The sequence below is a fragment of the Canis lupus genome, chromosome 13, assembly GCF_011100685.1.
Source record: "Canis lupus familiaris isolate Mischka breed German Shepherd chromosome 13, alternate assembly UU_Cfam_GSD_1.0, whole genome shotgun sequence".
NCBI classification, from domain to species: Eukaryota; Metazoa; Chordata; class Mammalia; order Carnivora; family Canidae; genus Canis; species Canis lupus.
This window is the reverse complement of record NC_049234.1, coordinates 21,887,081-21,913,375: the sequence shown is the minus strand read 5'-3', so window position 1 is coordinate 21,913,375 and position 26,295 is coordinate 21,887,081. Positions and strand designations below refer to the sequence as shown.

The window sequence follows — 26,295 nt, the reverse complement described above, 5'->3', positions numbered from 1 at the left end:
AAGGAAGTTCAATAGGGAAGTGACATGATTTGACTTATGACTTAAAAAGGCCACTCTATCAGGGCACCTGGGTGGCTCAGCCAGTTAAGCCTCGAACTCATGATCTCAGAGTCTTGAGTTCAAGCCCTGCACTGGGCTCTACACTGAGCATGGAACCTACTTCAAAAAAACAAAACAAAACAAACCCCAAACCCCCACTCTATCTGCTATGTAGAGACTGACTTTAGGAAATGAAATTGAAAACAAGGAGACCAAATAAGGAGTCTATATTATAGAAGTCTGAAAGAGACCAAGGGAGTTAGAGTAGGGTCATAGCTGTGGCAATGCACAGATCAGACCAATTCAAGATATTTGATGGAACTGACGGGATTTACTCATGACTTAGAAGAGGGTGAGAGAAAACAAGGAAATAATATATTTTCTAGCTCTTTCCACTGAAAAGGCCTAGAGACAGTGACCAGATTAGTCACAAGGAGTACCCCTAACATCCAGATTAGTTTTTGAACTATTATTTCCCACTAAAACAAGCCCAGGCTCTTTAGAAAAATGGCTGATTCCAGGTTTGGGACAGAAAATGTATAAGGTAAGCCTGGAACATCTCGTCAGATAAGAAAGAATGAGAGCAGGGGATCCCTGGGTGGCTCAGCGGTTTAGCGCTTGCCTTTGGCCCAGGGCGCGATCCCGGATAGAGTCCCATGTTGGGCTCCCGGCATGGAGCCTGATTCTCCCTCCTCCTGTGTCTCTGCCTCTCTCTCTCTCTCTCTCTCTCTCTATGTCTATCATGAATAAATAAGTAAATAAATCTTAAAAAAAAAAAAAAAGAAAAAGAAAAAGAATGAGAGCTTTCAAAACAGACCACTGGGGTTGTTATCAGAAGGGTTCAAAGCAGTCAAAGAGGGGAGAACTAGAGCATCACAAATAGTGATATTAATGGATTAAATCATATCAACTACATTTAAATCCATTCATTCACAAAAATTAAAGGCAAAGCTTTCATTGGCGACATGTGGAAAATGCCAATAAGCCAATTCGTTATTTTTTACAAAAAAATTTTTAAGGGTGCCTGGTTGGCTCAGTCAATTAAACTCTGTCTGACTCTTGATCTCAGGGTAGTGAGATTGAGCCCTGCATTGGGCTCCATGCTGGGTGGGGGACCTACTTTAAAAAAAAAAAAAATTTTTTAAAGACAGGGACATCAAGCATTTATCCCACCTTTCCTTTGCAACTATAAAGTAACCAAAGAGTTGATGAGAGGACGTTTCTTTCTATAGTAGGTTTCTAGTTAATAAGGGAAGAAGGAATAACAAAATTAGCATAGCACTATTTTGCTAGCCTCGAATGCAATACTGATTCTAGGTCATGATCAGCGATGGCTGCTAATATCACAAGAGAAATGTTCATCTGATTAAATCATGCAAACCACCTATCATTATCATGTCTTCTTGACCCCAAATCAAACCTAAACCAGACCAAGCCTCCAATTTATAGAAAATATAGGTGTGACCAGTATATAGGAAACAAGGTGAGAGGATCATATTAAACACCATCACAAGGATCCAAAAAGCAAAACCTGAAATACAGAGAGCGCTATAGGACAAATGACTGTTCCTTAATGAATAAATTGCAAGGAAAATATTTAAAAAGGGATATATCATCCAAAACACTGTGTGAACCTAGTTTGGTTCCTGATTTGAACAAAAACTGTGTATATGACAATATTAAGAAATTATTCATTTTTAAAAAGTATGATAATGGGTTAATTAACTGGACTTTAAATAAAAACTTGGAAAAGGAAGTGATAACAATACTAAAGTTATGTTCTAAAAAGGACTCTTTCCTTTAGGGATACACACTGAAATATTTATGTATGAAATGATACGCTTGGATTTTGCTTTAAGGAAATGCAGTAGGTAGTAGGAGGTAGTAATAGGTTGAGTTACAGATAAAATAAAAGTGGCTATCAGATGATTATTACAGTTAATAAAAATGCTGTAATTAGGGCTTCCTGTATTTTTATATTTTTGTGTACATCTGAAATTTGCCACAATAAATTAAAAAGTTCTATAGAACATATATAAGTTTGAAGCAATTTTTTTTCTCCTATGAAAGAAAAGACAATGAATAGATAATGAAAATGGAATGAAAATTTATAAAATTTTACTGGAAACTAGATTTCTTAAAAATTCTCAGTGTTTTAAAAAATGTACATTTGGATCAGAGAGGGAAACAAACCTTAAGAGACTCTTAACTATAGGAAGCAAAGTGAGGGTTGCTGGAGGGTGGGGGGATGGGGTAACTGGGTGACAGACAAAAAGGAGGGCACATGATATGCAACCGATGAATCATTGAACTTTAGCACTGAAGCTAATAATATACTATATGTTAATTAGTTGAATTTAAATAAAACAAAACATTTTTAAAATGTACATTTGGGGGGCCCAGCTGGCTGGCTCAGAGGAGTGTATGACTCCTGATCTTGGGGTCACGAGTTTGAGCCCACGCTGGGTATAGGGATTACTTTAAAAAATAAATACATTTAAACAAAAAGTGAAATGCACATTACCTGGTTACGGCAAATACTTTGTATAATATACTAGAGCTTTCAGGTGGAGGTGGCAATTGATATCTGCAAGAAAGAGTATCACATTCCCAGGCGAAGATGGAATTATCTTTAAAACAGCTGAGGATGGTGTTACTTAATGGTAAAAAGAAAACCTAAAGATAAAGGAAAAGTTATTGTTCATATAGCCAACAGCTTCTTTAAATTTAAAATTATACAAGTTGTCAATTTTTCTTTTAAAAAATTACTTTTTCTTAAACTGGAAAAAAATATTTATGACCTATGACAGGATAATACTGATAACTCATATACTATTATAAACTGAAAGGAAAAGGTAAACAAACTCCTTTAGAAAAAATCAGGGACTGAAATGACTAGGCAATTCATAAAATACAAAGTAACAATTTTAAAATATTTAACCTTATAAAAGATTCAAATGAAAACAATATTTTGTGTATCAGATATACTCTAACACAAATGAACATATACACAAGCTATACATACACTAACATATGTACTCTATAAACTACCTTCTACTATAAACATGACATGAAATACTAATTACTCATAAAGATTACAAATATTAAATATTGGTGAGAGTATAGGAAACCGGCACTGTCCTCCTGGCTGCTGGTAATAAAAACTGGTTACAGATCATATACAAGGTATCTCAACAACCTTGAGAAGAGAGGTATGTATCTTTTCTGAGCTAGTCAGGCTGCTTCTAAGAGTTAATCCTTTCTGGGGAAAAAAATCAGCAAAGTGCTTTAAGGTAAAGGTATACAAATGTTTGTTGGGCATTATTTATAAAAATACAAAAAACAAGTTTGTTGTTGAAAACAAAACTATGATATTTTATCAGTGACTCTATCTTTTTAATGGACAATTGAGACTGGACTTGATAGTAAAGTTGGAAATACCACTTTATTCTAATGTCTGTTCTTCTATTGTATAAGCACTAAACAATGCTGACTTTTCTCTTTTTTTAAGATTGTATTTATTTATTTATGAGAGACACAGAGAGGGAAGCAGAGACACAGGCAGAAGGTGAAGCAGACTCCCTGCTGGGGAGCCCGATGAGGGACTTGATCCCACGAACCCAGGATCATGACTTGAACTAAAGGCAGATGCTCAACCATGAGCCACCCAGGGACCCCCTCCTTTAAAAAAAAAAAAAAATTATTCATTCATGAGAGACACAGAGAGAGGCAGAGACATAAGCAGAGGGAGAAGCAACAATGCTGACTTTTGATAACACAAAGTTTTAGTTAAAATTCACCATTTTCTCCTAAGAATTTCAATGTCCTCTAATATGATTTTGTGTCATTTGTATAAAGCACACTAAGGGAGGAAGGGAAGGAAAAGAAAGGAGAGAAGATGGAAGAAATCTATGCCCTAAGACTGTCCATCCTCTCAAAAAAACCTCAAGTGACATTTCCCATGGTTTAATCTTTAGTTCTATCTCTAGCTCTTTATTCTTTGATTCCCATCTAGAGCTGCCATCTTAACTGCATTACAGCTTATTGTTACTCTTCATATTTGAACATATTTTGTCATTGTTTCCACCAGTTTGTCTTTATAAGCTTTATTATTTTTTGAAGAGATATGATTTGTTCTTGTGTTGGAGAAGGAACAGGGACTAAGGAGGCAGCACACCGTGAACAATTTGTAGCCTCTCATTCTGACCCTGGATTTGTCATACACCTTCACCGTTTAGTAGAGTCAGAGAAACCCTGTTTTCTCTTGAAATGCTACATTCTTTGGAGATGAGGTGATCACCATCTTTAACACTGGAGTGTCTCTTGAGTATTTACAATTTGGAGGCCATCCTCATAGTAAGTAGTGAGAAGGAGTGGACCAAAAGGAGTAGTAGTGAGAAGGAGTGGACCAAAAATGACTGTCTGAGGGTAAAGCAGGATCAACACCAAATCTACTGCGGCTTTCTCCAAGTGTTATAGACATAATGAATCCATAGGCACCTAAATAAAATACTTCTGCAACCCTGCATCTGCTTTGTGTTGTCACCAAGTCTGTTCTATACATACAGTTAAAAAAAAAAATCATTTCTTATTTTTAAAATATTTTATTTATTTATTCATGAGAGACACCGAGGGGCAGAGACATAGGCAGAGGGAGAAGCAGGCTCCCCACAGGGAGCCTGATGTGGGACTTGATCCCAAGACTCTGAGATCACAACCTGAGCCAAAGACAGACGCTCAACCACTGAGCCATCCAAGGTGCCCCAAGAATGATTCTAATAGTTAATGATATTACTATAAAAATTTCAAGGCCTGAAACCTGTAATTTTTTTAAGTTTTTTATTTATTTATTTTTTAATTTTTTTTTAAGAGGTGCAGGGAGGGGCAGATGGAGAGAGAAAGAAAATTTTAAGCAAGCTCCAAGCCCAGCGCGGGCCTCACAATCGATTGTGATCGATCTCACAACCCGAAATCATGACTTAAAATTAAGAATCGGATGCTTAACCGACTGTAACCGACTGGGTCACCCAGGCACCCCAAGAAACCTGTAGTTTTTATAATAATAGTTGAAGGCTGTTATTATGAACTATTTTTCTTGTATACATATAACAGTATCTTTTTAAATAATAAATAGTGCTTAAAAACCACAACTCTTACATACACACATACATAATGCACTGTGGGACTTACTGGTTAATTAAAACAATCTACTCAGTGTTCATGCTAATAAGATACAATAAAAAATGCTAATTTGACTGCTGCCCTTGCCTAATTCAATCCTCACTTTTGTCCTTGGCTCACTTTGTCAAAGACAATCTCTGATAGATTGTTTGCCAACAGATTCAGGAAGATTTATAATAGAAAGGTCTTACTGAAAGAATTTGCAATAAATACAATGTAATCTAAAACGAATGCACTGAAACGCTGTTTGAAAGCCAAGGTCGAAAGAGTGACTTAAGATTTTTATTATAATTAGCAATATTTTTCTAGAAAAGTAATAAAGTTTATTCCTAGTGGGAGAAGCAAAAGCTTAAAAGTTAATGAACACCAACTGCTATTTTAGGGGAATAGCTGTGATAGATTATTGCCTACATGATTATTCATTACTAGATTTGTGATTTTAATTGCCAGATTTTAATGATTATAAAATTGTTCCTAATGAATCATGTCATTATTTAGATAGTGTCATCTCTTGACAGTCATAAGCTTAGTAAAAACTTCAAAAGCACTAACAAAATTTGCTTTTTGGAAGGTTGGCTGAAAGGGTGGGGCTGCTGCTTTTCCTTATAAAATGCAAAAATCTTAAGCTTTCCAATTCACTTTTGAGAGGTATGTGGGCTCTTTTCAAAGTTGAGAGTTCAGTATGGCAATAAAGGGCAAGTCAAATGCACAATTCAGCAAAAATTTAGTGTGTGCCCACTAAAGAGACTAAGTTCAGTAATACATTCTTTGTTAAATGTTTCTTCATATCCATCACAAAAATTTTTCCAATACATACTGAACCATAGTCATCAGAAACTCTAGATTTATTCAAAAACCCCAAACTAAATATTTAAATATTCTACTTTGAACATCAACAAACTAATAGAAATTTACTAATATGAAGCAGTGTAATTGACTTACCCGAGAGGCAGTATGGTATAATGGAGAGACTCTACACTAATATGAGCTTAGATTAAAACCACAAGTATTTGATAAGCTATGTAGACATGGGACGTTACTAATGTCTCTCAGCTTCAGATCCCCTTTTGTAAAATGAGAGTAGTATCTACTTTTAGGATTAAAGTTTAAAAATAACTAAACAAAGTGTTAGGTGCATAATAAATATTCAATAATTAGTATCTATTGCTATTGGTATTAATTATTTCTATTGCCAGGCACAAAACCAGTGGAAAGATGTTGGGAGTGACAGGTTCTTTAAAAACATTTTGATATCTGGGCCTGGGTGGCTCAGTCGGTTAAACGTCTGACTCTTGATTTAGGCTCAGGTTATGATCTCAGGGTGATGAGATGGAGCCCCCTGCAGACTCCCCACTAAGTGGGGAGATTCTCTCTCCCTCTGCCCCTCCCCCTACTCATTCTCTCTCTCTCTCTCTCTCAAAATAAATAAAATCTTAAAAAAAAAGGAAAAATATTTTTAAATCAAAGGTCCATAGTTATTAATTTGAAACCCTTGGTGCTAAATTGTGTTCCAGAATTCAGAATTATTTCTGACTTGAGAATGGTAATATGATATTCTGTGATAGAATGCAGAACCCCTGGGTGACCCGGAGCAATATCCCATACTCAAACACATGAACATTTCAGCCTTGTGTCAATTCAGTTCAGGTTTTGCTGCCAAGTGAATTCAGCAAGATCAGATTTTGCCACCAAGTGAACTGCTTGAAAACTTTTGGGCTTCTGAATTGCTAATGAGGTACCATTCATCTATTTCACGTAGTTCAAAAGAAATACAAGTTATCTTACAGCTCTTTTTTTTTTAAGATTTTATTATTATTTATTCATGAGAGACAGAGAGAGAGAGAGGCAGAGACACAGGCAGAGGGAAGCAGGCTCCATGCAGGGAGCCCGACGCAGGACTCGATCCCGGGTCTCTACGATCAGGCCCTGAGCCGAAGGCAGTGCTAAACCACTGAGCCACCCAGGCCGCCCCTTACAGCTCTTTAAAAAGATACCTAACTGCACTGAGCCACTCCTGTAGTAGAACCAGAAAACAGGTAAGAACAACGGACAACAGCAGAAGCAGCTGCAGCTGACTTAGAAATAAGCACTTGATACACCAAAGCAGATGTTAGGTCTAGATTGCTTTGTAGAAGCTACCACATTTGGTCCTGAAGCCAACACTAAGATATGGGCCACTACTATCTGCATCTTACGTATAAGGTAAATAGCCTGTCGAAAATGTTGAACATGAATTTATTTAAGACTTTTTTTTTTTTAAAGATTTATTTATTTATTTATTCATGATAGACATAGAGAGAGAGAGGCAGAGACACAGGCAGAGGGAGAAGAAGCAGGCTCCATGCCGGGAGCCCAACGCGGGACTCGATCCTGGGATTCCAGGATCGTGCCCTGGGTCAAAGGCAGGCGCCAAACTGCTGAGCCACCCAGGAATCCCTACTTAAGACTTTAGATTTAACTTCTGGCTTATAAGAAATACAAATCAGAGAATAAGTTAAATGACATAGCAATGAACAATAAGACAAATTCAGAATTTGGGGCATTTTCCAGGACAACTGGCTTGGTTGCTCTCAAAATAAATAAAAGAATAAATAATAATGTCATGGGAAAAACGGTAGAAGATTATTTTATTTTTAAAGATTTATTTATTTGAGAGAGAGTGTGCATGCAGTGGTGGGGGCAGGGGAGCAGAGGGAGAAGGAGATGGAGAAGAGCCCAATCTCACCACCCTGAGATCACGACCTGAGCCAAAATCAACAGTCAGACACTTAACTGACTGAGCTACTCACGTACCTCATAGAAGACTATTTTAGATTAAAAAGAGCCCTCATAAAATGAGACTCAACATCATTTGTCACCATGTATCATACATACAAAAGTCACAGAAGTTCTATATAAAATACAGAATCATGGGCAGCCCAGGTGGCTCAGCAGTTTAGTGCTGCCTTCAGCCCAGGGCCTGATCCTGGGACCCGGAACTGAGTCCCATGTTGGGCTCCCTGCATGGAGTCTGCTTCTCCCTCTGCCTGTGTCTCTGCCTCTCTCTCTGTCTCTCATGAATAAATAAAATCTTTTAAAAAAAATCAAATACAGGGATCCCTGGGTGGCGCAGCAGTTTGGCGCCTGCCTTTGGCCCAGGGCACTATCCTGGAGACCCGGGATAGAATCCCACATCAGGCTCCCAGTGCATGGAGCCTGCTTCTCCCTCTGCCTGTGTCTCTGCCTCTCTCTCTCTCTGTGAGACTATCATAAATAAAAAAATAAATAAATAAAATAAAAAATTTAAAAAAATCAAATACAGAATCAGAAAATGGAATGAAAACATAGATTGAGTAAAAATTAAGAATAAAAGTTTTACTTTAAGATTAGTTCACAATTACCTCCTGTTTTCAAAGAATAAGCCAGGAGTAGCAACAATCTGACCAGCCTTCAGTTCCTGTATAGCCCAGGGGCTAAGAATGGTTTTTACATTTTAAAATTATTTCACTGTAGGGACGCCTGGGTGGCTCAGCGGTTAAGTGTCTGCCTTGGGCTCAGGTTGTGATCCTGGAGACTCAGGATCGAGTCCCATGTCGGGCTCCCTGCATGGAGCCTGTTTCTCCCTCTGCCTATGTCTCTGCCTCTCTCTCTGTGTGTCTCTCATTAATAAATAAATAAAAATCTAAAAACAAAATAAAATAATTTCATTGCAGATGGTTATATAAGTACATGCACAATATCCTCAATTTTACTCTGGGTCTGCAAAACAAGAATATTTACTACCTGGTCCTTTGAGAAAAAGTTTGCAGGTAACGTACAGACTACCATGTTCTCTTATTTTAGAACAATATACCTATATCCATACTGCATACTATACATATGTTTTCTAAATTTTATTCTCGTATCACTAACAACTGGAGTCTTACATTTTAAACTAAAATGTCTAAATGACCAAGCAAGGCTAGATTGGCAACTATCCAGCATCTAGTAATTTTAATTTCATGGTAAAAAGAACAGATGGTTTTTGTGTCACTGTTTCATAACTCTGTTTCCATTGTGGGTTCAATTCCCAATGTGCTCTGCTTTGGAATTTAGAATTCAATTTAGTACTAAAGCAATTAAAGAAGAAAAGACCTACTAAGATATTTGGCCTAAACCCCTGATGAGTAAGCTGGCTACAACTTTTATCTATTTTTAATTATTAAAGGCAATCTAAGGAACTGAGATTTCCACAGAGACTATAAAATAAATTTCTGGTTGACATGCACTGCTAGCTGTTCATGTTAATGACCAAGAAATTAAAAGCAATACTGCATGTATAATATAACCTGAAGCAATAGAATGAATCACATGGGAGACTCAGACAATCCTGACAATAGTATTAGGCTAATCAAATGGAAAAAAAATTAAGCCTTAAAAGCAAAAGAGGTGGGTATTTTTTAAAAAGTGATATACGTATACAATCGAATACTCATCAATAATAACAAGGAATGAAGTACTGAAATGTACAACCACATGGATGAAGCTCAAGACCATTATGTTAAAGGAAAAAAGCTTTACATATACCATTACTGACTAGCTCTATTTATTTGAAATTTTACAACAGACAAAACTTAATGTACAGTAGGAAAACATCAGGACAGTGCTTTCCTTGGGATGATGGTAGTAATAGGTCCAACACAGGTTACAGAAGTATATGTGCAAACTGTACAAAACTGAACAAATAAATACTTAAGATTTGTGTATTTCATTATATATAAATTTCACATTAGCAAATACTGAACCCTAACCAATTAAATCCAGGCTTAAGTATTTATGGGCAAGTATACTGATGTCTGTAATTCACTTTAAAATGGGGAAAAAAAGGGCAGCCCCGGTGGTCCAGCGGTTTAGCGCCGCCTTTGGCCCAGGGTGTGGTCCTAGAGACCTGGGAACGAGTCCCACATCAGGCTCCCTCTGCCTGTGTCTCTGCCTCTCTCTCTCTCTCTCATTTATAAATAAATAAAACCTTAAAAAAAAAATGGGAAAAAAAAGAATAGAGGACAGAAAGATGGACAGATCCTTAATATAGCACAGTACCATAAGTAAAAATAGCATAGGAATACATTAATGATAGAATCTAATGGTGCACATGTGTTCACTGTGAATTTCTTACAAATCTACTCTACGTTTAAAATTTTTCAAAACAAAAACTCAGTAAGTTATAAATTGTAGCCATAGGTAACATCTTTAATCCTGTGGGCCACTCTGCTTTGCTTGTTGCTGAGTTACGAGAACACAGCTAGGTGGGACAATGTGAATCATTCATTAGTCTTCCATCATCTATAAACCCTGCTGACCAAGAAACTAGTCTTGAGAAGCACAAAAGACCAAGATGCACCCCACCTCCACTGACCTTTTGTATACCCACAGACTGTAGAATATTCAGCTTTCTTTTTCTCTGAAAGGTATCCAAGTCCCATAGCTGTGCCGTATCAGAAGAAGTAGTGATGGCGTATCTCCCTGATGCGTGCACAGAGATCGAAAATACTGATGATTCATGTCCTCTCATCCAACTAACTAGCTCCTTGGTAACTGTGGTGAAAAGTAAAAGTTACACAGATCAAACACTATCACCAAAGAACAATTTCAGTTGATGTCTAGGTATTTCTATGAGGCACCTTCATTAACATCTACAAAAGTAAAAGCCTAGTTGGCCGGTTGATAAAATGCACAAATGGAACATGTTAGTAACATGAATATCGTGAACACGTGAGGAGATGGGGACAAATGAAAAAGGGTTTAAGAAATGCTTCAAGTGTGACAATAGGGAGTTTGGGCTTTCTCTTGTGAGTCATAGTTTTATCTCATAGAAGAATATCATAGCTGGTGTGTATTTTAGGGAGAGCACTTTGAAGATACGTGGTAGATACATTGCAAAGAAGGAAGAGATAACAAATTCACTTTCTGCTGTAATAATCTAGGGAGGAAACAGGAAGGTCTAAACTAAAAAGGTGATGATGGAGAAAAGAATAAACTCAAGAACCGTAATGGAGAAATTCAAAGGACTGTGTGGTCAAATAGATGTGTTGAACTAAAAGACGAGTTAGGTCTTCAGTGGTTCTAGCTTAGTTATGTAACTAGATGGCAATACTACTAACTGACTTGAGAAATACATGAAGAGAAACAGATCTAGCAGTATGGGAAGCAGAGATCATGGATTTTTTTTTTTTTTTTTGTAATGAATTTGATTTTTAAAACTGATCCTGAGGTTTGTGTATATCCATGCGAGAGAGAAGCATAGAAAACAGCCTGGTGGGAAAAATACCAAAAACCTCACGACAATTATCACTGGGTCATAGAATTAGAAGTGATTTGTGTATTCTCTTTACATTTTCCTGTGTTTCCAAGTTTTCTATGGTAGGCATGTTTTACTTTCATGATTAGAACTTTTTCCTCCAGAAAGATGAAACTGAGAATAGTCAGAAAGCACGATGTAAATCTGGGAAGCATTAAAAGACACAACATAGGTAGAAATTGAAAGCAGAGCAAACAGAGAAAGCCCTGGGGGAAGAGTTGTAGTTTCCAAACACCAGTCTAAAGTCTGGCATTAGTTAATGATCAATTTTTCATTGGTCTTCAGTGAAATGAGAAAAATAAGGATAATGAAACGAGTTTTTCATAAAGCTAAATTTATTTTTTTCAAGATTTTATTTATTTGGGAGACAGAGAAAGAGCGATAGCACATACAAGTTGGGGGGGAGCAGCAGGCAGAGGGAGAGAGGGAGCAGCAGACTCCCCGCTGAGCAGGGAGCCGGATGTGGGGCTAGATAGATCCCAGGACCCCGGGATCATGACCTGAGCTAAAGGCAGATACTTAACCACTTGAGCCACCCAGGCACCTCTCATAAAGCTAAGTTTAAAGTACTACCTTTCAATCTAGTATTATATCCTTCTAGTAAGTTCTTTTATGTTAAAAAAAAAATCTTGTTTCATGAAATGAAGTTTTATTGTTTTTTCTAATGTCAATTAGCAAACTTAAAAGTTGACAACCCATGTGGGTTGTTCTTCTGCTTTCTCTTTAATTGGGGAAAAAAATCCAAAAGTCCAGGTACCAGGGACCACTAAAATAACCCAGGAGAGGGGATCCCTGGGTGGCTCAGCAGTTTGGCGCCTGCCTTTGGCCCAGGGCGTGATCCTGGAGTCCCGGGATCAAGTCCCACATCGGGCTCCCTGCATGGAACCTGCTTCTCCCTCTGCCTGTGTCTCTGCCTGTCTCTCATAAATAAAAAAAAAAAATAAATAAATAAATAAATAAATAAATAAATAAAATAAAATAAAATAAAAAAAAACAACAGGAGAGAACCTACTAGGAAGCAGTCGGAAAGGTAGGAGGAGAAGCCAGAGAGAGAAGAGAATGAAAACTAAGGTCCTGATGTAACGCAAGGTGCTAAATGCTACTGAGAGGTGGAATGAAAAGTAGGAGGGTTTCAACAATCAGAGGTTCTGAATGACCTTGGAGGTATGGGGGGGGGTGGGGAGAAGCAAGTGGCAGAGTCCACTGCTAGAGGTGGTGAAGCAGCGGGATTTAGCAGCCAAGAGGGAGGTAGTGAAGACCACATCCCAAGGAAGGGGCTTCACTGGTGAGGGTAGGGGGGGTTCAACAGACAGAAGAGACTGTGAAAAGACAGACCTGAGGAGAGAGGAGAAGAGCATGGATAGAACCCAAGTGAAGCAATCACAGAGGAGTATCAACATTTCACTTTTTTTTTTTTTTTTTTTTTTTTTAACAATTTTTGTGATAGCAGTGTTTGGAACAGAGATTGGAGACAGGGTAAAGTCCATTGATAGGTAACAAGTTTAATGATTATGGTCATGCCAACATCTACAGAGTGGAATATTACATGCTGGTTTTAAAATACTGTCTGAATGCTTAATGAGGTTAAGAACACGATCCCACAAAACAATGCAGATAGGATGAGCATATGTTTGTTAGAATGTAAGAGAGGTGGGGTGCCTGGGTAGCTTAGTCCATTAAGTGTGGGACTCTCAGTTTGAGGTCAGGTAGTGATCTCAGCGTCATAAGATGGAACCTAGGCTCCACTCAGTGGGGAGTCTGCTTGAGATTCTCTCTCCCTCTGCCCCTCCTTCTGTTCATGAGTGCAAATGTGCTGATGCTCTATCAAATAAATAAATAAAAGCTTAATAATGAAAAAAGAATGTAAAAAAGGTATATGCAGAGAAAACAGACTGGAAAGATAGGTCCCTACTATAGAAACATGGACTGTGTCTGAGCATTACTGAAGGACATTGAGTTAGCCTCCTTACACGCACAGTGAGAGTGTAGTGATGATTAAGAGCAGGGACTCTGGAGCTAGGCTTCCAGGATAGGATTCCTGGCTCCACCACTTACAAGCTGTGGGACCTTGGTCAAGTTACTTCTATGCCTCAGTCTCCTCATCTGTGAAATGGAGATAACAGTATCCATCTCCGTGCGTTTCAGGACAATGAAAATTAGTATGTATAAAGTCATAGAACAGTACTTGGCAAGCAGCCCAGGTGGCTCAGGGGTTTAGCACCACCTTCAGCCCAGGGTGTGATCCTGGAGACCCAGGATCGAGTTCTGCGTTGGGCTCTCCGCATGGAGCCTGCTTCTCCCTCTGCCTGTGTCTTTGCCTCTCTCTCTCTGTGTGTCTCTCATGAATAAATAAATAAAATCTTAAAAAAAAAAAAAAAAAGAACAGTACTGGGCAAAGAGTAAACAATATATAAGTGTTAGCTATCACTAATATTACTACGGTTATTATCTTCCTTTTTCTAAAATAGATTTTATTTATTAGAAAACATGCTCACATGGGGGAGGGGCAGAAGGGGAGAAATGAGCAAACTCAGCATTGAGCCCGGAGCTGGGGCTCAAACCCAGGATCCGGAGATTAGGACCTGAGCCAAAACCAAGAGTTCGATGCTTAAACACCTAAGCCACCCAGGCGCCCCAGTTATTATTATTATTATTTAAGATTTTTATTTATTTATTCATGAGATAGAGAGAGAGGCAGAGATACAGGCAGAGGGAGAAAGAAGCAGGCTCCATGCAGGGAGCCTGACATGGGACTCGATCCCGGGTCTCCAGGATCAGGTGCTGGGCTGAAGGCAGCACTAAACTGCTGAGCCACCTGGGCTGCCCTCAGTTATTATTATCTTTCTAAATATTCTATCAATTACTTCAATAATAAGAAAAAAAATACAGTTGAGATACCTTTTTTCTTACTAAGAGATTCAGTTTACAGAACTCTAAATTCTCTAAAAGTAGATGACATGGTGTAAAATACATAGGCTATATTTGAAAGTTATTATTCTTGTACCTAAGTACAAGAAGGAACTGAGGCTTCAGAGAGAGGTCTGGCTTTTGTTCAGGTTCCTGAGGAGCATTCTCTAAACCCTAAAAATTTCCCCAGTTAAGAGGTGTCTCTGTTATTCATGGCTGGTCCCTTGGACAACAACAGATGGCTTATCTAAGGAGAGAATCTCAGAGCCGGGTCTGGTCACACAAGAAAGACCAGCCATGTGAGTGAACAGAAGGCTGGGGCTCTGGGCCATGTGATATCTGCCCAAACACTCCAAAGAGAGGGGAGGGCTGGAAATTGGGATTATTACCCACCAGTCTGAATTCAAATCAGTCATGTTTACATCATGGAGCCTCCATAAAAGTCCTGGACATCAAAGCTTAGTGAATTTTTGGTTTGGCAATACTCAGTGTGGATGGCCACTTGCTGATGCTGGGAGGGTAATATGCCCTAAGGGGAATTATCAGTTTCTCTTCTGGGAGCCTCCCACATTCTACCCTATGTGTCCTTCCTTTACCTGATTCCAATTTATATCCTCCTGTTGCATTAAAACCACAATTGTAAGCAGAGTGCTTTCCTAAGTTCTGTGAGTCATTCTGAATTACCAAACCTGAGGGTAGTTGTGGGGAACCTTGAATTTGTAGACAGCAGACCTGATGGGAAGATGGTCCCAGGACCCCCCAAACTTACAGCTGATGTCTCAAATGAGGTCATTTTGTGGGGACCTCTGCCCCAGACTGTACAGACTGACAAACTCCTTGCAGTACTTCAGTCTAAATTTTACTCTTATTCAAATGATAAATAGAAAGACTTCTTACCTGTGTCGAAACATTTAATAGAATAATCAGCTAATGCCACAAGGAATTCAGACTTCCTACGGAGATTAAAGGCCAGAGCTGTGCATGCTTGTGCTGTTCGCTGAACAAGATTAAACCTATTAAGAGATTACCACATTAGTATTAGAAATTCTTCCAACAATCATAAATTTTACGTTGGAGGAGTCCTTAGAGATGAAGAAAACGAAACCCAGAAAAATGAACTCTTGTTTCGGTAGGCCAAAAATAGATTCTGAAGAGTTCCGTCTGCCATGTACAGGAACTTGGCACTTACTTAGCAGGTTTTAAGCCTAGCAGAATTACGACCAGCCACGGCTTTTAGGAAGATGATTCTGGCAGCAATGGCAAATGGATAGAGGGACAAGAAGAGATCTGAAGCAAGCTGCTAGAGAGCATCTAACCAGAGTTATGGGTATAAAAAGGAAAGGACAAACAGGACAAGAGTCAGGAGTCAAGTGGGTGTACGGCATGGTGATGCATCAACTATGAGGTGAGGAGGGAGGAATCAAGAATGATGAAGGTAAAAAAAAAAGATCTCGGGACACCTGGGTGGCTCAGTGGTTGAGCGTCTGCTATCAGCTCAGGGTGTGATCCCAGGCCTGGGATTGAGTCCCACATCAGGCTCCCTGCAAGGAGCCTGCTTCTCCCTCTGCCTATGTCTCTGACTCTCATGAATAAATATATAAATCTTTAAAAAAAAAAAAAAAAGAAAGAAAAGCGATCTCATAAGGTCGTTGTGATGATTAAGTGAACTAATACAGTGACTAAATGAAATAATATATGCTAAGTGCTTAGCAGAGTACCTGGCACACAGTTACATTAATTTACTAAAAAAAATCAGGTTTTCAAGAGTGGGCAAAAGAGGGATGAGTTTGAGGATAGAAAATAAGTCTGGTTTTAAATATGTTGAGTTCAAGGCCTTTGCAAAATGTTTAGAGCTGTACTGTCCAAGAAATATAACACAGGCTGCAGGTGTAATTTAAAATATTGTAGGAGCCTTTTTACTTTGAAAAAAAGAAAAAGGTAAAATTAATCTTAATAACATATTTTTCCTAATATGTATATATTATGATTTCAACATTTAATCAATAAAATTAAGGAGATATTTTACATTCTTTTTTTCATACTAAGTCTTCCATATCCACTGTGTATTTTACACTAACACATCTCAATTTGTTTTTTTTTTAATATTTATAATTTTAACCATTTTTTTTAAGAAGATTTATTTATTTGAGAGAGTGAGCAAGAGAGCATGAGCAGGGGGAGGAGCAAAGGGAGAAGCAGACTGCCTGCTGAGCAGGGAGCCCAACGTGGGGCTCAATCCCAGGACCCCAGGTTCATGACCTGAGCCAAAGACAGATGCTTAACTAACTGAACCATCCAGGTGCCCCTGACACATCTCAATTTGGACTAGCCAACTTTCAGTCTCCAGAGCTTGATGCAGCCAGTGGCTCCTGCACAGGACAGCCTAATCTAGCCAGTAGGTAGTAGAAGTAAATCTGGATTAACAGTGTTTGCATGGCAGCTGAAGCCTCAGGCTTGGTATTGATGAGATTATCAATGAGAATGCCTGGAGCATAGAATGGAGCAGGCCCAGGAGAGATGCTCAAGCAGTACAATGAAGGGACAAGCACTAGCAGGAGAGTCAGTGAAACAAGGGGAAAAATTGATCAGGGAAGTAAAAAAATCAGGAAAGAGCTGTACCTTGAAGCAACAGAAAAAAAATTCTACAGAGGATGTGAAGACGAGTATTTAATGGAATGAGAAGTGAAAGAGACATTCGATTAGGCAAGTAAAATTTCCAAGGGACCCCAGCACAATGGGTGTTCAAATCAGGCATGCCTGATTTCAAGGCTCAGCTCTGCCACTTACTCTTCTGCTCAGATGTGAATATTTAGAGAGAGAGAGAAAAGGGACAGTGGACAAATTAAAAGAGAAGAACACTCATGGTGCAAAGTCCCAGGGATGGCCTCAGAAGATGGAGATCAGTACTGGAAGAAACTAGGATCACTTACTTTATGAATAAACCAACCATATGGATGGCTGTGTATCTGAGGCTGTGTTGGGGAAGAGGAAGGGCAGTTTGAAAGTGTTTGTTTTCTCATGAGTGAGGAGGCCAGCCAGTCGAGCAAGAGTAGGATCGCAAGAGTAGGATCGTACACAAGGAGATGAGGAAGCAGGCAAAGGTCTGGAATTGAATGAATGGAGGAGAGTGAGAGAAATAAGAACTATTGACAAAATAATAACAATTGATTAGCAAACGAAGGGAAGGAATCAGTAACGCTCAGGTCCATTATCTAGTAACGGAGTCTCTAAGTAATTTTTGTTTTCTCTAGCAGCGGGAACAGAGAAGAGACAGTTGTATGGACTTAAGATTGAGAACTGGTAGCATGCGTTAGGCAAGGGTAAAGGGTGGGAGAATTGTGACCGTTACTTTTTTGGCAAAGAAGAGAGACAATGATTAACAGATATCTAATAAATTACAGAGAAATTCATTATCTACTACGACCTCTTCTTTTCCTGAACAATTTGAGAATAAGTTACTGAGATCATGATTCCTACAAACAAGAAAATTCTCCCATATAATTGCAATACAACTATCAAAATCAGAAAATTACATTTATATATTACCACAACCGAGTCCTCAGATCCCCATTCAGTTTTGCCATGTGTCCCTAGTAATGTCCTTGACAGCAAAAACATCAATCCAGATTCATGTCTTTACTTTTCAGGTCTCTAGTCTCCCTCAAGCTGTAATAATTCTTCTGGTTTTTCTACAACTTTCATGACCTCAACCCTCAAGATTATGGGCCATCCTATGTATGCACACAAACTTCGATCTGTCCCACTACTTGTGTCATCATTTGATAAGGTAGTGTTTGCTATACTTCACCACAAAATTAATCTTTCCCCCTCTATAATTATTTTGTGGGGAGCTGCTCTGTGACTATGTGAGTATCCCTTTTCACTAACTTATTACAGCATGAATTCATAGATTTCTATTTTACTCAGTGGGTTAGTACCCATTATTATCATTATTTATTTTGCTACAATGTCTCTAATACAGGGGCTCTTTTAAGCCACCATTATGTCCTTTTGACACTCTGTGTTTTTTTAAGATTCTATTTATTTATTTGAGAGAGAGAGAGAAGCAGATTCCGGCTGAGCTGGAAGCCGATTCGGACTTGATCCCAGGACCCCAGGATCTCAACCTTAGCCAAAGGCAGCATTTAATCGACTGAGCCACCCATGTGCCCTTTGACCCTTTATTTTTTTTTAAGATTTATTTATTTATTCATGAGAGACACAGAGAGAGAGAGGGGCAGAGACAGAGGGAGAAGCAGGCTCCCCGCAGGGAACCTGATGTGGGACACGATCCGGATTCCAGGATCATGCCCTCAGCCTAAGGCAAGATGCTCAACCACTGAGCCACCCAGGCATCTCGACGCTCTTTCTTTAAACAATTCCTTCTTTCTGGCTACAAAATGTTAAAGGCTCACCTTGTACTTTGCCTGTCTCTATCCTAAAACTGGCCGTTTCTGCCAGGATCCCTGATTACTTTTAGCAGATCGTGGTATTTAGAAAAAAAAACGGTATATTCATTGCTACTGGGGCGTTGTTGCTCCCAGGTCCTATGAATGGACTACGCTAGGAAACATATGAATATGTAATTCATTCACTCACTCATACATCTATTCAATTCTATGTCCAGATATTCAAAACCAGCAGTGCACACAGGTATATCCAATTCCAATCTGGTACCACAGGATTCATTCTAGTTTTCTACGTTCCTATATTTGTAACCCCCCTTCCTGATCGGAGAAGCCGGGTCCCCATTATCCTCAACATATTTACTCACTCGATCAAAGCTTCCTGTCTTTCCCATGATTGCCCATCCCTCGCAGAGACACCTGACTCTGCCAGGCGGACAGGCTCTCCCTCCCACCTACCCGCCCCCCGCTGCAGGGATGCTTCCCTTCATCAATCCCACCTAACTGCTTCTGCACTCAGTTGTTCAGCAGAGGAAGCAGAGGCAGAAGCTGAAGATCAAGTCTTTAAAACTGCTAGATGTACAAGGGGTGGTGGAAAGGGAGGTGGGCAGGGGACTGGGGTGACTGAGTGACAGCACTGAGGGAGGCACTTGATGGGATGAGCACTGGGTGTTATGCTATATGTTGGCAAATTGAACTCCAATAAAAAGAAATTTTTTAAAAAAAGGAGTAATGGGTATCATATAGGCAAAGATATAGAGGGATGACGTCAGTGAGCCCTCTTGCTCAATTATAGAACTCAACAGTTAAAACCAGAAAGACAAAACCACTTAACTCATGCTCTAACTGAAACCCATTTTTCTTATTTCTTACCACACGATTTTTAGTATACAAAATTCTTTTTTTAAGTTTTAATTCTAATCCTAGTTAGTGAATATACAGTGCTATATTAATTTCAGGTGTACAATATAGTAACTTAACATTTCTGTACATCAGCCTGTGCTCATCACATCAAGTGCACTCCTTAATCCCCTTCACCTATTTACTCTCTTCCCTTTGTAACCAATAGTTTGTTCTCTATAGTTTAGAGTCTGTTTCTTGGTTTGCCTCTCTGTTTTTTTCTCCTTTGTTCATTTATTTTGTTTCTTAAATTCCATATATGAGTGAAATCATGGTATTTGTCTTTCTCCGACTGGCTGCTTTTGATTAGCGTAATATTCTCTAACTCCATCTCCACGTCATTGCAAATGGAAGTATTTCATTAATTTTATGGCTGAATGATATTCTATTGTATGTATATACCACCTCTTTATCTAGTCATCAGTTGATGGACACATGGGCTGTTTCCATAGTTTGGGTATTAAAAATAAAGCTGTTGTAAACAGGGGGGTGCATGTATCCATTCAAATTAGTATGTTTGTATTTGGATAAATACCCAGAAGAATGATTGCTAAATCATAAGATACTTCTATTTTTGGCTTTTAGAGGAACCCCATACTGTTTTCCAGGTGGGTCACACCAGTTTGCATTCCCACCGGCAGTGAGAGAGGGTTCTGCTTTCTCATGTTTGTCAACATCTGTTGTTTCTTGTATTCTTGATTTTAGCCATTCTGATGGGAGTGGGGTGGTATCTCATTGTGGTTTTTATTTGTACTTCCCCGATAGTGAGTAATGATGAGTATCTTTTAATAAAAAATAAAAAAATAAAACTGCTAGATGTGTGTGCACCTGGGTGGCTCAGTGGTTAAGCAGGGAGCCTGCTTCTCGCTCTGCTTACGTCTCTGCCTCTCTCTCTGTCTCTCATGAATAAATAAAATCTTAAAGAAAACAAAACTGCTAGATGTGAAAACCGTGACAATAATGTACGAAGGAAATTATGCTCTTTCAAAATTGCCTGATAACGTACCAGACAGTGATAAGATAGCAATAATAAATTTTAAATTTAGGGAAAAACAAGCTACTAGAGATACCATTCAAACTGGAACTTGAATCCTCTAAAAAAAAAAAAAAAAAAAAATCTAACTATATTTTTCTATGCTCTTCCACTTTCTTCCATCAGCATTTATGACCGTGTTTTACAGGGTACCTGAAATAGAGTAAGAATTTAAATGAATCCTGCTGAATGAATAATTAACAGGAGGTACTAAAATTGGCAGTGACTGACTTGCTAAATAAGATATGTATCAAACGGATCTGCTCACCTGTTTCCATACAAGTCAAAAACATAGATATTTCCTTGATGGTCTCCAGCAATTAAGCAATCACCCGAACTATCAAAAGCCACATTCAAAAATCGCAAGACTTTCGGAAGGTAATCAGAAGTGCTGTGAATGATGTTCACTATAATTCTGTCAAAAACAAACAAACAAACAATATATGTAATTCTAAGCCAAGCATTAACTTACGAAAGATATAGCATACATCACTTATTTTGAAGTTTCCTGCCTACCTGTTGCCCCTCTTTTCTGCTATTCTCCTAGAAGCAATTGTACAGTGATTTCCAAAAGCAGATCAGGTTATTCATTATCAAAGTGGCTACTGTTCATATGTTCAACAAATACTTGAAAATTCACTATGTGTCACACACTGAACATGCTGGGGCCTAACAGTAACCGATGGACACAGGCCCTTGCCCTCTTCGAGCTTTCAGTTTAGTGGGGAAGACAAATATGAAAAAAATAAGTGCACATATGAACAGAAAGTGACAGACAATAACAAGATATAAGAGAATGTATTTTTTATTGAGTTAGTCAAACTGTTACATGAAGCCATAAAGACATGCTAAAAACAATGATGTAATTAGTGAAAAGTAGTTTCATGTAAATCATAAGCCACCACATGCAAGAATAATTTCAATTCAGTATCTTAATTTTAAGGTATCTTAATGAGATTTTGTAGTATAAAGTGTTCCAAAGTGAATTAAGCGTACACGAGTTTTATTTTCTACAGTTGTCTAAAGTTACTATTTTTTGAGAAGATCTTGCACCATGTATCTGTTAAAAGAAGCCTGTTATAAAACTCGCAGCAGAGAATAACTAATTTCTTAAAATAATTTATGTGTGCCTATTCAGGTCACAAAGAGCAGAATAATTTCTCTCCCCTTTTTAAAGATTTTATTTATTCATGAGAGACATGGAGAGAGAGAGAGAGAGACAGAGACATAAGCAGGCTCCCTGCAGGGAGCCCAATGTGGGACTCGATCCCGGGTCTCCAGGATCATGCCCTGAGCTGAAGGCAGACGCTCAAATGCTGAGCCACCCAGGCGTCCTATTTTCTTCAGTTTAAACATAAGGTTGTTCATTGGGGGAAATAGCAAATTTCTTACAATACTTATTTTTATCAGGTCCCTGACAAAGATTCTTTGCTTGACCAAACTTTAGTCTGGCTCCTGTACCTTCTGAGGCACTTCTCCATCTGTGCACTTCCTTGTAAAACCTAGTTTTAGCAAGAACCCTGCTCAGTCCGTCTGTTTAATTAGAACCCCGGACCTTCAGGACCTGATCATCCTTGATAACTGAGCAGTTTCTCATTCTCAACCATCTCCCAGCTGACATCTAATCAAGCTGGCCTGTCTTCAGCAAGAATCTCTTTAGGCTGGTTTACCCAAAGTTCCTTTATCCTAGTAACTTTCTATCCACTGACTCCCACCCTGCCTTTTGGCTTGATATTCCCAGTTGCCCAGGCTCTATTCAGACCCGAGCCCAGTTCTATACCGAGGTCTCCTTTCCTCTATTGCAATAGAGGAAGAAAATCTGTTTTTACCACTTTAACTACTGTCCAGCTCTGGTTTTCCTCTGACATCCCCAAAGGGGAGAGGGGGAGAATATATATATTGAAAAGAGTAATAACATCAAAATGTTCCCCAGCAATTAAAATCAGACAGAGCCAACGACTTTTCCCTCTGCTCTTGTTTCTATAACATTTATTATGTATTCGGATTACATTACATGATCATTGTTCAAAATAAGGAAAATATGGAAAAACACTAGTAAATAAAACTGATTATAACCCTACCATCTGGATATATAATCACAATTAATAGCAACATTCTGCCCTTTTGATTCATATAACACACACACATACTAGCATTTATTTTAGAACAACTGCCTTTTCAACTGCTCATGAGTTGCCTGATGGTTCCTCAATTCTTAAACATAATTTAAAAATCAAAAATTTACCAAACACCAAGATCCATGAAACATTGAGACATTTTTTAAAGTCTTTATATGCCCTAAGGCAACACTAGTCTGGCAGGCATGATTATTTTCACCTATAGTCTTAGTGATTAACTTGCCCTTCATAGAACTAGTTAATTGGATATTTTCTTCAACTAACATCCAACTGACTCAGTCTGTGCCCCTGGTCTCTCTCAACACCATCACAGTGGATTCTGATGAACAAAAATAAAGCTATGTTTTAGTGGAAGCAAATTAACATTTGTGTAAAACTTGTGTCTTTACTTTTTTGAATCTTGCATGTATATCCAGATATTTTATGATAGCAAGAAATAGAATTACTGTGGGTTAGCAATAACCTTTTTCTTTTTTTAAAAGATTTTATTTATTTATTCATGAGAGACAGAGTGAGAGGCAGAGACATAGGCAGAGGGAGAAGCAGGCTCCTTGCAGGAAGCCCGATGCGGGACTTGATCCTGGGACTCTAGGATCATGCCCTGCGCTGAAGGCAGAGGCTCAACTGCTGAGCCACCCAGGCATCTGGGTAGTAACTTTCAGAATATTTAGAAAACATCAGACGTAGAGGTAGTGTTTACATAAACTCCAAGTTTGGAAATGAAAATGTCTACTGAAGAATCCCTACTCTAAACAAAAAAATTTTTTTCAATGGAATTGGTGGGACAGCAACAAGGCTAGGGGGCTGTCAGCAAGCAGAAATCAAACAAGCTGTCAGTACAACGTCTGGAACCAGGCTTCCAGCAAGCATAGCTGGCAGTTGAAGTCTGTTGATTTGTTGAGCAGCAATCAAAGGATCAAGAGAAAAGATACTAGGAGAAGAAACATGAATCCAAGTGATGCAGCAAAGGCCATGAAATCCTAGTAAATTAAAATCAATAGGATCAATCTGTGTGCAGCAATTGGAACCAAGATGTCACCACTTGGGACAAAGGCTTCCATTAAAGTCTTGAGTGGCTAAGACTCAAATAGAGGTCAGGTACCTGACCAGAATGAAAACCAGAATGAAAAGAACCTGGGGAGGAGAGGTGGGAACAGGAAACGTACAGAGGACTTCCAGGGCAGTAAAAATACTTTCTAGGATACTGCAATGGTGGATACAGGTCATTATACAATTGCCCAAACCCATAAAACATACACCACCAAAAGGGAATCCTAGTATAAACTGTGGAACTTCCAGTGATAATGATAATATGTCAATGCAGACTCCTTAATTGCAATAAATATACCTTTCTGATGGGAGATTTTGATAATGGGGAGGCTATGCATGTGTGAGTGCAGCGGGTATATGGGAAATCTCTGTCCCTTCCTCTGAATTTGCCTGTGAACCTAAAACAGTTAAAAAAAAAAAAAAGTCTATCTAAAAAACAAACACAATTAGCAGCAGCAGCAGCAGCAGCAGCAGCAGCAGCAGCACAGTCCTTACTAGGCCACCTTGACCGTGGCCGAACCCCCCTGTCGTCACCGTCATACACACAACCCTGTAAACTCCAAAAACCCGGAAGTTTGTGGTGTTTCACAGCTGCCCCCCGCCCCCCGAGCTTAGAAGCTTGGCACAGAGTCAGTGCTCAACAGTTGACGGGTGGGTGCACGCCCGTCTGAATGCAGGTGTCCGAGGATTTAAGGAGGTTAAGCTGCAGCATTCGGGAGCGGTGGGCGTGCACCGCTGCCCTTCCCCTGCACGTTCCTCCAGTTCCTTTCCAGCTGCAACCCCTAACGTTTACTGAGCATCTGCTGCGCGCCAGGAACGCTTCGGGGCTGCCACGGCGACCCAGGCGGGCTCAGCCCGGGCACCACGGTCTCGCGCCCCCGCCCCCACGACCTGGGCCAGCCGAGCACCGACTCGGACCACCTGCCTTGCAAGAGGTCATCGGGGGCAGGGGCGGGGCAGAGCCCGAAGCCCCACCCGGGCCCCCGCACCCCTTCCCCAGGCCCTCGCCGGCCCCCAGGCCCCCCTCAGCCGCCGCCTTTACCCGTCCCGAGCGGCCGGGGACGGCTTGCGGTGCCACAGCTTGCCGCTCTCCCTGTTGCCTAGGTCCGTGCTCTGCATCGCGAAGCCCCGCCGCCGCCGCCGCCGCCGCCGCCGCGCGAGGCACAACCGACCCGGGCGCCTTCCCGGCAGGCCCCGCGCTCCCCGCCCGGGAAATTTAATCTCCCGACCCGGGAAATTTGAGCTCCCGGCTCCGGCCCGGGCGTCCGGGATCCCGGCGACCCGACCAACCGCGCGGGGGACGCCGACCTTTCTATTCGCAGCCAATAGGGAGGAAGTTTTGCTTCCCAACTCCGCCCAGGCGACCCCTGCAGCTCGGGATAATGGAACCGGCCAACGACCTCTCTTAGGCTCCGCCCCTTGGGGGCGGTCCATACCCTACCCCCCGGGGCCCAAAGCCTTCTGGGAATCGTAGTTTCCTGCGGGTGGCACAGAGCCACGTGCTTGAGAATTCTGCGCTGCTGCCTCCCCCGCCCCCCCGCGGGGTTTTAGGCTCCCCATGGAGGCAATAAAAGTGGTTTTCTCCTGTGGCCCCTGCATTCTTTTATACATTGCCTTTAGGGACTCAGGGATTGTGGAGACAACTAGTAGAAGGACCCAAATGCATTGAGAATTGAAGGGGGTTCCTTTTACAGAGCTTAAAAGAACCCCTATAGAGTCCATTCTTCTTGTCCTTATCACCATTGTGATTGGTTTTTCAACTGTAATCTAACAAAAGGCGCCAGTATCATGGTGTCCAGTCCACCAGGCATGGACTAGTGAACGTCAACAACCAGTTGCATTGACATCAGAGTTCCTTTTTGTAAAAATTCACTTAACTTGGCACTTCCTTCAGGCCTAGGAGGTATCAAGCATTCTTCTAAGTGTTTGACGATTACCTCATTTAATCCTCGTAGAAAATCTACAATGTTGGTAGTACTATTATTTTCATTTTGGGGGCTTTGTGAGGTAGTATATTGGTTTCCTAAGGCTGCAGTAATGAATGATCACAACTTGGTAAGAAAGAAGAAAAAGAAAAGAAAGGAAAGAAGAAAGAAAGTTATTCTCTCATAGTTCTGGAGGTCAGAGTCAGAAATCAAGGTGTTGGCAGAGCGGCTCCTTCCAGAGCCTCTAGGGAAGATTCCATTTCTTGCCTTTTCCAGCTTCTGGTGGCTTCCTTGACTTGGGACCACATCATTCCCTTCCATCCCCCCATTCTCTGCCTCCATCTTCACCTTGCCTTCTCTTTCCCACCTTTGTCTCAAATCTCTCTTGCTTTTCTCTTAT

The 26,295-nt window shown here is 40.0% G+C and overlaps 1 protein-coding gene and 1 long non-coding RNA gene across 7 annotated transcripts in view; one reads left to right on the top strand and one right to left on the bottom strand.

Annotated features, from left to right (window-relative positions):
- The window catches only part of TBC1D31 (TBC1 domain family member 31), a 68,497-nt gene extending 43,323 nt beyond the window's left edge, over positions 1–25,174 (bottom strand). The window contains exons 1-5 of one of the 3 annotated variants that reach the window (XM_038555430.1): positions 25,013–25,174; positions 21,051–21,197; positions 15,341–15,456; positions 10,595–10,773; positions 2,564–2,715 (exon numbers count right to left, since the gene is read on the bottom strand). In XM_038555430.1, coding sequence (XP_038411358.1) covers positions 2,564–2,715; positions 10,595–10,773; positions 15,341–15,456; positions 21,051–21,197; positions 25,013–25,089 — 671 coding nt within the window. In that variant the 5' untranslated portion in view covers positions 25,090–25,174. Of the gene's footprint in view, positions 1–2,563; positions 2,716–10,594; positions 10,774–15,340; positions 15,457–20,872; positions 20,936–21,050; positions 21,198–25,012 lie in introns of those variants that run through there. The other 2 variants (XM_038555432.1, XM_038555431.1) reach the window with 2 other exon arrangements.
- LOC102153799 overlaps positions 6,794–26,295 on the top strand; it is a 38,875-nt gene continuing 19,373 nt past the window's right edge. For 2 of the 4 annotated variants that reach the window (XR_005368604.1, XR_005368605.1), the window contains exons 1-3: positions 6,794–6,955; positions 8,913–9,008; positions 18,091–18,230. This is a non-coding gene — a long non-coding RNA (uncharacterized LOC102153799). The remainder of the gene's footprint in view (positions 6,956–8,912; positions 9,009–18,090; positions 18,231–26,295) is intronic. The other 2 variants (XR_005368606.1, XR_005368607.1) reach the window with 2 other exon arrangements.